This window comes from Euphorbia lathyris, chromosome 4 (assembly GCF_963576675.1).
Source record: "Euphorbia lathyris chromosome 4, ddEupLath1.1, whole genome shotgun sequence".
Classification (NCBI taxonomy): domain Eukaryota; kingdom Viridiplantae; phylum Streptophyta; class Magnoliopsida; order Malpighiales; family Euphorbiaceae; genus Euphorbia; species Euphorbia lathyris.
The window spans coordinates 67773744-67783975 of record NC_088913.1 but is presented as its reverse complement, the minus strand read 5'-3'; the positions used below and the strand labels follow the sequence as shown (position 1 = coordinate 67783975).

Sequence of the window (10232 nt, the reverse complement as noted above, 5' to 3'; positions counted from 1 at the left end):
GTGGCTTGATAAAAGTTCAATCATGTTCAGCTCGATTTATAAACGAGTCGAATTTGAACACGATTTTGAAGCTCGATTCATAAACACACCGAGTTTGAACATGGCAAGACTCGGTTCGAAAGTTCGCGAGCAGATTTAGTTGGTTACATGTTTGCGAATAAACTCATCAATAAGTTTGATTATAATGTTCATGAACAGGGAAAGTGTACAATTACGTAGTCTATCGTGAAACTTTAGTTTTCTAGGTTTCAAAACTATGTAGCTTATGAACATACTTAGCTATTCGCAAGCATAACAAACAAAGTCTATGAACAAAATTAAAGAGTTGCTCCCGATTAAATAATTTTCTTAATGAACTGAGCTCGACAGGATGTTAAGCTCAAACTCAAACTCAAACTCATCCATTTTCTACCGAGCCGAACATGAGCATGCTTAAACTCGATTCGACTCTGCTCGATTACAGCCTAATAGCACATTTCCCTCTCAAGTAATACACATACTACTCCACTTGTCAAAATAAATAGAAAGATGAAAAAAAAAACTTGGAGAGTGCTCTTTACCTCTCCCTGCAATTTCCTCAATTCATGATTGTGTAAACTTCCGAATTACTCTAATAGCATATTGGATATTCTCTTTTCTTTAAACCTCTCCCATTCTATGTATTTCACCTCACTTGATATAAAGAGACCTTTCTTTCTCTTTTAAGATCAAAATTGAGCTCCGTTTATTCTTTGCTTAAGCTTTCATATTGATACAAAATGTTATGGAGATAATGCGGTTCTATGTGCATAAATAGTCTCTACAAATGATTGAGAGGGGAATACAAATGAGAGATACCAATTGGAGTTTTAAGCTTCTGCAACAACTTGAGCTTTAGGTTTTTTCTCCTTGCTTTTAACTGACTTTTTAGCTGCGACTTCACCATCTTCTGAGTCTGATATGTTCTCAATCCTTGCAAAGACTGGTTTCGGCTGAGCCATGATCTGACCACATGTCAAGCCACCCCATTTTGTCTCACTCTACAGTACAAAATCATCACACGAAGTTAATACAAAACAAAATACTACGAGTTTGGTATGTGTATAGATAATGAGCAGCAATGTATATGCAGAAACAGAGACACAAACGGACCCAAGTCACAGCATTAAACTGGTCCCTTGAGAAGCCAAGCTGAGCATATATCCTCCAGCATAAACTCGGTGCAACAGGGGATAAAGCAACCGCTATAATCCTCACTGCTTCCAATATAATTACAAGATCCTGCTTTAGCATCAACCAAAATGGAATCAGAATTTTAGTAACGGCTAAAGTACAATTGAAACTCAACATCTCCTGATTTTCATGTGCGCATACTCTTGTGAAACAATCTAAGTACAAGGTTGATAGATTCAAGACTAATATGTTTCCTTTGTCAGAAATTAAGGTCATTAGTTTTGTAAAAGAAACAGGAGTACATAGGTGAAACCTTTGCAGCAGCTTCAGAAGCAGCACCCCCTTGCTTAAAAAGAGACCAAGGAGCACGTTCATCCATGTACACATTCCCTGCATTACCAATCTCAAGAACAACCTCACAAGCCATTGATAGTGACAGATTTTCGTAATGAATCCGAGCTTTTTCAACCTATGAGAAAGTATAGTAAGAACTTGGTGGCATATCATGCCACATATGGATAAAACTACTCTAAAACTATTCATTGGATATGTCAATGATGCTAATATCAAAGGCTTTGTAATCTTACCAACTTCTCAACAGTGTCCTTGAGTGCATTTCCTTCGGCTGCAATAGCTGAATCAACAACTAAAGTTGATTGGCAGTTCTTTTTAAGCAGTCCAAGAGTACGATTAAGAAGGTTTCCTGCATGGTTGAGTACGGAATACGTAACATTTTTCAAATCACATTTATACATCTCAGCTTCATACTTTGCTACTGGAAAAAATGAATACTTGTTAACAGGAATATTATAAATACCTATTGTATTGGCAAGATGTGCATTGACAATATTAATAAAGCGCTCTTCCGAGTAGTCTCCATCATTACCAAACTCCACCTCTCTAAGGAAGAAGTACCTGACTGCATCAGAGCCAAACTTCTGAACCAATTCATTTGGCTCAAGTGTATTCCCCAATGATTTTCCCATCTTCAGGCCATCCTATAATTTTCAAAATAAAAAGCATTGCTGCATGAAATAAAATTAGGTGTAAGAGAGAAAAAAGAAAGGTGGGAAAAATAAACAAAACCTTACTCTACAATGCTGTCTTTTAGGCTTTAAGTTTTATAATGCATTTACTTGATTTAAAGTCCATTCCAAATTCAACAAAAAGATTAAGAAAAACAAACAAAGATTCTGCAAAGAAACTAAAATAACTAACACGAATTAGTCCAGCAATTCTTTGGCTAACTTTAGGGTGGCTAAGATTCAATGTAGTAGCAACCCAACCCATTGCTTACTGACGCTAAGATACAGTTGGTGACTCTCTCTCTCTCTCTCTCTCTCTCTCTCTCTTCTTTATTTGCAGTTAGATATGTCTAGGATGTACTATTTCCCAAAGACCCACCCCCTCCAATAACTTTTGATTGTTATCATCTCTACTACAGTACTACTCCTTCCAGGAAAACAAGCAGTTCTTTTGCAATATTTTCCCAAATACAACGTAAAGATTTGCAGTAATATATTCTGTATTCACTAGAATGCAATGCAGAGGATGACACCCCAGATGTAATGGCATGAGCACTAAATTGTGTACTTCCGAGAACTAAATGGTTTGATCTTGGCAAATCCAGGGGATTAGGTATTCTCTGTAATGGGGATCAAGGACTTCTGAGAGATATGAGCTGCTACCATCTTGTATATCTGAAGCCGAATGACCGCAGCCTACTGATGATCCAAAGAAGAACAGATGAAAACACCATCAACTAGTCTAGAAATAATCCCAACCTTTGGCGTCTGCTATAAAAAGATGGTTTTTAGCCTTAAAGCAGCAACTTCTTAGTTGGAAATCCACAACTCTTACTATCAGCGGTGGACAATTTCCCCTCTGAATATACTAGAATGCCAAGTTTATTATACATCATAAAAAATTATATATATACCTTTGTCAAGAATCCATGTCCAAACACCATTTTTGGGAGGCTAAGACCAGCAGACATTAGCATAGCTGGCCAATAAACTGCATGAAAACGTAAAATGTCCTGCATGAAACAAGGGCTATTTTAGTAACATCTTTGGGGAAACAGGGGCTAAATTCATAAATTAAGAAAACAACTAAAATAGCAAAAACATTTTCAGGTGTATTGATAATAAAGTGAACAGATGTTGGAAAATAAAATTGGTAAGACCTTGCCAATCAAGTGTAGTGATGCAGGCCAGCCAGCAGAAACAGCAGTTTGTAAATTTGGTTGCTCCATGTCCTCTGATAGAGCTGATATATACCTGCTCAAAAGAACAAGAATTTAAACATTTAGCAAAAGAGGCAGAATTACTCCTTTTTTTTTTTTTTTGGTCTTTGCAGTGAGCCGATGACACAGAAGAAAACATGAACTGTTACAAATCAGAGAGTCGTGAGCTCTAGAATGATATGACTTTGATCTAGGGAATTAAGTCAAGTTGAATCGACACAGTGCCAATAGCTCAATTCAACTGCCGCTTGAAACGTGACTCAAGTTACATTTTAATAAGTACAACCTCTTAACTCAGTATTATGATTAAGAAATCCATAATGCGACTTGAAAATTCTTAAAAATTTAAATAAAAATCTTACTAATTTCAAATTAAAACTTGAGTGAACTTTAGTTTGTGAGGAAGGTTCATACTTTTATCAAATAAATATAACAATATTACAAATTATAGTCTAAATATATGATACAATATTACATATAATACTTTTGAGTATGCTTGTGATTCATTGAAGTAGTGTATTATAATTTTTGAACTCAATTTGTCTCATTAATCAAGCTACTAAAAGTCAAGATTAATGTCTCAATGAATGTCAAGATGAATTCAAGTATTTCGTGAGTTGAGTTTGAGTAGCGTGACTCATTTATGCCCCTGCTTTGAAATGTTCATGAAAAGAAATATACCCCAGTAAAGCATCAAACCAAACATATATAGTTTGCTTATTGTCATTAGGAACTGGAATTCCCCAATCCACAGATGCTCGGGAAATTGAAAAATCTTTCAGCCCACTTTTGATCCAGCTTTGGACCTGATATTGGCAATAGAAAACAGATGTCAGGTGCAATGCAACTAGCATAAATGAGAACTTACCACAAAAACTGACTTGCAGGTTCGCACATAACATAACTAAAGATCTTATTTTCCTTTCTAAAGAAAGTAAAAGAGAATGTTGGGACAAAAAAACTATCAGATTCCTGATGCCCTCATGGCACCATGATTAGGTTCACCAATAACAAACAACGGAAATCTGAAGCAATGTAACAACCAGAAGCAGCATCCCATGGTAATAGTAAGTCCAATTAAACAATATAACTGATAATTTAATCTAAAACTATGAATCTCTTCTTGTGCCTGAATTCAAAAATTATCAGATATATATGTTCTCAAAAGTACAGGATATTTAAAAATCCATACTATCACAAATCAGAGCACTGTTACAAGGAAATAGCAAATTGAGGTACTCCCTTATATTTGGTAGCTAACTTCACAATGCCATAGGATGAATCCAAATCAGCACCAGACAGGAAGCCAACATATAAAGTTTTAAGGTCAAGTTTTGATCAAATTCCTACTGATTTCAATTTGTTTTTTCCACATCAAAAGTTAATACACTTTTCTGTATACAAAGTTAGATTACATACTTTATCTCGGCAAATGATAAGACTAAATCTGCTCTTGCAAGCATATCTAGAAAGACTTTAGCACAAAAAAAAAAAAAAAAAACATACAAACAGACACACACATATGATGTGAAATATCAGTAGAGAATATTTTGACCAGGGCAGACCTGAGAACTCTAAAATTCCAGGTCAATCTTCATCGAAAAAATGTCTCTTTTACTCTCAAAATTTCAGGTCACATGGTTCTTTCAGATCTAGCTCGGAATTTGTGAATCTTGTCAAGGATGTGATTATTTTCAATTAGTAGATACATAAACTTCTAAAATGTTGTTTACATAATAATAACATGGAATAAAAGTGAAAGCTAATACTTTTCTGATGAATTTTTTCCCCTAACCTCATTCAAACGATATGAAGGCTGCACAAAATTTGGATTTGCTATCAAAGTTTCTTCTAATGGTTTTTGGTACTTTGACAAGGCGAAGAAAAAATTATCCTCTTTCCGCTGAACACATGGCTTTAGGTGCGTAGGGCAACAGTTGTTTTCAAGCAGCTCTTTCTCATCCTGTAGAATTTAGAAAGTTAATATTATTACATTGCAGAAATACTAACATCAAGCTGTCTTAACAGTATCCCTATATAAAATAATAAGGTGATGAAACCGGGTTACTACATGTCTTATACAACAAAAAAAAAAAACATGAGTCTTTTCTTATAGTAGTGAACATTGACTTAAAATCTCGAAAAGAATGCAAGACAACAAGTCAATGTGAATGGAAGACATCACCTTATACTCCTCGCAATTAACACAGTATAATCCCTCGTAGTCAGCTTGGTAAATATCCCCATTTGCAAGAACCTTTGAATAAAATTCCTTGACAATTGCTTCGTGCTTGGGATCAGTTGTTCGAATGAATTTGTCATAAGCAATTTCTAACTGTCATTCAGCAAAACATAACACATCATAACATTAAAAATCAAAATATTAAGCTGAAAGAGTAAAAAAATTCAGGTGGAGAAAAAATTCACATCTTTCCAAAGTGTCTTGTAAGCTTCTGATATGACATCACAATGCTCACTTGGGCTAAAGCCACAGGCAGCTGCAGCAGTAGCAATCTTCTCTCCATGTTCATCTGTGCCTGTAACAAATATAACTTTCTTCCCTAAGAGCCTCTGCAAATTGAAATGCCGAGCTTATTAGTTAGTTAAATTGGGTGAGTAGAACTTTGAACCAGAATCAACTCAATTACACTTGCTAACCAGAAAAAATCTGACAAAAGACAGTGAACACAAAACACACATCCGAATTTTAATCAATTCAATTCAATTCAATTCATACCATCCAACCACTAAAGCCCATCAATCTAAAAAATAATTGACAGGAATATTAGTAAATTAACCTGAAATCGAGCAATAACATCAGCAGCAATGGTAGTATAGGCACTACCCATGTGAGGAGGGGCATTGACGTAATAAAGAGGAGTAGTGAGGACAAATGTTTCTGCTCCGCCATTTTGGGAATTGTTGTGTGCATTACTATCAGAAATGGCGAAAGTACAGAACATAGAATTTCTTAATTTGGAAGGAGAAAGGAATGGAGTTTGAGGGAAAGTGAGACGGGTCTTGAGGTGAGTACTTGTGGTTGATTTTGTAGTAATAGAATACAAAGGATTTAAGAGAGAAAGGGTGCTCTGTATCGAATGGTTTATTCTTGCCGCCATTATTTATCTCCTTTGGTTTTGCTATTGGGCTTTTCGCTCTCTCCTGCAACTGGGAAACTTCTCCTCTCCTCTTCTCTGCTATGAACCACTGCTGCTGCTGGCAGCTAAGCTTCTGGCTATCGATAACGAACGTCTTATTCCTGCCCAACCCATGAATCGATACACAGATAGGAAAATTGTAGGTAATATAAAAATAGATAAATAAATAAGGCATACGGGCAAAAATTAACCTAACAATTGTATCTCTGACGTTTAAAACTGTAGAATTTTATTCCTAACGATAATAAATAATAGCAATTCTACTAAATTGGATTAATTTAAAAAATAATTCATCAAAATAACAAATTTATGATTGGACATGAAAAAATTAAAAAAACATACTGTCTTTTATACGAGTTGGATAAAAAACATCCATATATTTCACCAAATTTATAAATATTAAACTCTAATTCTATTATTAAATCATATAAAATATGAATTTTTTTTAAAACCAACCGATATATGATTTGTACAGAATAAGGAATAAAATATTTGTGTTTTATAATAAATTTAAAATTGACCCAACTTGTCATGTTAGGAGTAAAATTACTCTTTGTTGCCAACATTAGAGGTAAGATTGTACCATTTTACTCCTAACATTGACAAGTTAGGTCAATTTTAAATTTATTATAATACTCCTAACGTTGACAAGTTGGGTCAATTTTAAATTTATTATTAGAGGTAAGATTGTACCATTTTAGACGTTAGGGGTAAAGTTGCTCCTGATCGTAAACGTTAGTAGTATTTTTGCACTTTATCCCAATAAATAATTATTTTGTGAAATATTTCCTCGTATTTTAGATTTGATGAGATAGGGTGTTGCTATTTACCGTCCTTTTTTCTACTTACCGCCCCTACTTACCATATTTGCCCTCCTCATTTATTTGTGCAAAAAATTGGAAAACCCTTCTCTCTCATTCTCTCTCCCTCCGAGCAAATCAGAAAGTTGACGGAAAACGGATCCGAGAATTCCGGAATACGAAGACGTCGAAGACGAGGTAACAATCGAGCCTAAAACTAATTTATTTAACGAAAAAATTCGTATTTGAGTAATGGCGGGTCTGGATCCTGCCAATTCAATAGTGTTGGTGGGTCCAGGACCCACCATCACCCGTCCGCATAATAGGTATGGCGAGTCCAGGTGTTAGACGAGGTGCCGCGGCCTAATCTCCCGGGCGGACCGGGGGGTGGACACCTCATGGAGACGTAAGCGGTGATTGGCGCCGAAAGCAACCAATCGTGGAATCAAGCTGCTCGGCAGGACCGGAGCTCGGAGTATGGAAGAGTCGCCACCCACGAATGGGAAAATGAACACCGATCCCTTGCGGGAGACCGGTGAGGGTTCGGGAAACTTAGGTACGAGCCGAGAAGGCTAGCTCCTTTCCGGAGAAAGGCTACTAGGCACCCCGACATCGCCCGGTTATGAACCACCGGCCTCCTACTCAGCGTGTTAGGCGATAACGGACTAATCGCATATTTCTTTAAGTTTAAAATTCATTTGAAACCTTTTCTTTCTCGTTTTGAAAATCGTTTTGAGCATATATTATTGAAAAGCCACTTTGGTAAAGAATCACCCATTTTGCATAAATTTATAAAAGAGAGAGGGGGAGAAGGAAGAATTGATTTATTTACAATGTGTCTTATGCTTAGATTCATATGTTAGCTCTATACTAAACTCACTCCCCGAAAACGAGTTTATTTACATGGTTCGTACCTTAATCGTCGTTGGAACGATTTAGGTACGTTTCAAAACCCCGGTGGTTTACATGGCGTCTACTTGAATCGCCGTTGGAACGACTCAAGCGTTTGAAGAAGTGGAATAAAGATTTTTAACACGAAAACGTGATTAGGCATACAAGTCAATTTATTTTGTACAAATCATTTAAGAAAACGATTCAAAACTTCATTATTTACAATGGAAAACGGTTTTAATTACAAGGCTCGCTTAATCCGTCGTTGGAACGGAATAAGGTTTAAAACGTGATGATTTAAAAAAACGATTTAAAGAGGTCAAGAACACATTATTTACACTTTTAAGAATATCTAGAAAACTCTAAATTTAAGCAAGCAAATTAAACTCTCTTTTTGTGTTTCATTTTTCCCTTTTCACTCAATTAACCTTTAACATTGTCATAATCACAACAATTAACAAATCAAAGCCAAATTTACTCAATCAAATATGTTTAAAAGAATATACATATAAGTAGGAAAATAGAGGAATATATATAAATATACATGTATACAAAAATAAGTAATAATATCCATTAAAATACAATAGAGAAAATATTATACAAAAATAAGTAAAAATGGTGATGTAAATGTTAATAAGTATAATGAATTCTTATTCTAATCAAAAACATAAAAAATGAATAAGGTTTATAGATAAGAAATTAGTATTTAGTTCCCCCCTTCCCCCCCCCCCCCCCCCCCCAAATGATATATGATGAAGATATATAGAAAATAATCCCAAAGATTCCCAAAACACTCAAATATGTCTAGTTTAAATGAAGTAAAAAGAAAAATCTATATATATACATATACCTTATTAAGTCCAATTAATGAAAAATAATTTATAAACACATTAAATAACAATATGTACAAAGTATTTGAAAACAACTTGAAAGTAAATATTACATAAATATCCATATATATATAAAGGACCAAAAGCCTAAAAGTTGAGAAAGAGGGACCAAAACAGCATTTTTTACATTTCAGCAGCTTTACCGACGGAAACTCCGTCGGTAAACAGCCTTTAGTGACAGAAAACGGAAAATTACAGCAGCACTCCAACTGTTTCCAGATTTATTCAAAAGCTTTAAATTAAGTCTAATTCAATCGTTTTGGACTTCCGAACTACCAAAAATGGATCATAGTCAATAACGGAAACTCCTAAAACGACGTTTTTATTTTAAAACGTTATTCAGAAATATCTTTTCAAAAACTTATAATTACAACGTTTTTAATACCCTAACTACCTTTTTAATCGGATCACGGTTCGTATTGGGATATCAAAATGAGGTTTTTATTTAAAAACAAAACCGAATTTTTATTTAACACGGGATAAAAATAAATAAATACGAAGAATTAAATAAAACGTGATAAATAAATGAATAACTAAATAAATAACATTATGACATAGAAATAAATAAATAAAAGAAATAAATTAAATAAAACAAAACGAGTCTAGTCCTCGGATAATACCTCAAGTTCGGTATTGACGGTTGAAGTCGGTTGATCCCACGAATCGTGCTTTTCCGGTGTTTTTGTGTTTTTGGTCAAATTTTAACTTTTAGGAAATTTGGAATTTTTAGGAAAAAAAATGTTTTTTCCCAAAAAAAAAAGATTTTCTCTCTCTAAAAATGTTTAGAGTGAGAAGCTCCCCCTCCAAAAAGTCCTCTCCTGAATGCATGGGGATCCGTGCCTTATATAGGCAAACGGATCCCCGGAACTTTGGGCGACGCCCGAGTAAAATTGGGCGTCGCCCAAAGGGGGTTGGGCGATCGCCCAACCTGGTTGGGCGAACGCCCAACTTTTGTTGGGCGAACGCCCAACTGACGTTAGGCGTTCGCCCAACCATCGTTGGGCGCGCGCGCCAAACCATTGTTGGGCACTCGCCCAACGAGCGTCGGGCGCCTGCCCAACGGCCGTCGGGCGCTCGCCTAACGGCTGTCGGGGGT

At 35.5% G+C, this 10232-nt stretch overlaps 1 protein-coding gene across 2 annotated transcripts; it reads right to left on the bottom strand.

The window, feature by feature from the left end:
• Nucleotides 1-658: 658 nt before the first annotated feature.
• LOC136227441 (methionine--tRNA ligase, chloroplastic/mitochondrial) lies at nt 659-6692 on the bottom strand. 2 transcript variants are annotated; one of them, XM_066016106.1, is made up of 12 exons: nt 6196-6692; nt 5825-5968; nt 5583-5732; nt 5193-5360; nt 4079-4203; nt 3338-3431; nt 3092-3190; nt 1970-2150; nt 1740-1855; nt 1466-1621; nt 1132-1263; nt 659-1019 (listed from the first exon to the last, which is right to left on the bottom strand). In XM_066016106.1, exons 1-12 carry the CDS (start codon nt 6514-6516, stop codon nt 849-851), a joined length of 1857 nt encoding a protein of 618 aa, XP_065872178.1. In that variant the 5' UTR covers nt 6517-6692; the 3' UTR covers nt 659-848. The 2 variants fall into 2 exon arrangements, with proteins under 2 accessions (XP_065872178.1, XP_065872179.1); XM_066016107.1 differs by having other exon boundaries at nt 664-1019; nt 1132-1260; nt 6196-6691.
• Between the last annotated feature and the right edge of the window lie 3540 nt (nt 6693-10232).

Bases quoted from the DNA above. Each gene is read 5' to 3' on its own strand.
- LOC136227441 (XM_066016106.1), bottom strand. From the start codon at position 6,516: ATGGCGGCAAGAATAAACCATTCGATACAGAGCACCCTTTCTCTCTTA. The intron at 5,361-5,582 runs GTGATGTCTTCC...TAAATTCTACAG, and splicing joins TTAATTGCGAGGAGTATAAG to GATGAGAAAGAGCTGCTTGA. The intron at 3,191-3,337 runs GTCTTACCAATT...TGTTTCATGCAG, and splicing joins CACTACACTTGATTGGCAAG to GACATTTTACGTTTTCATGC.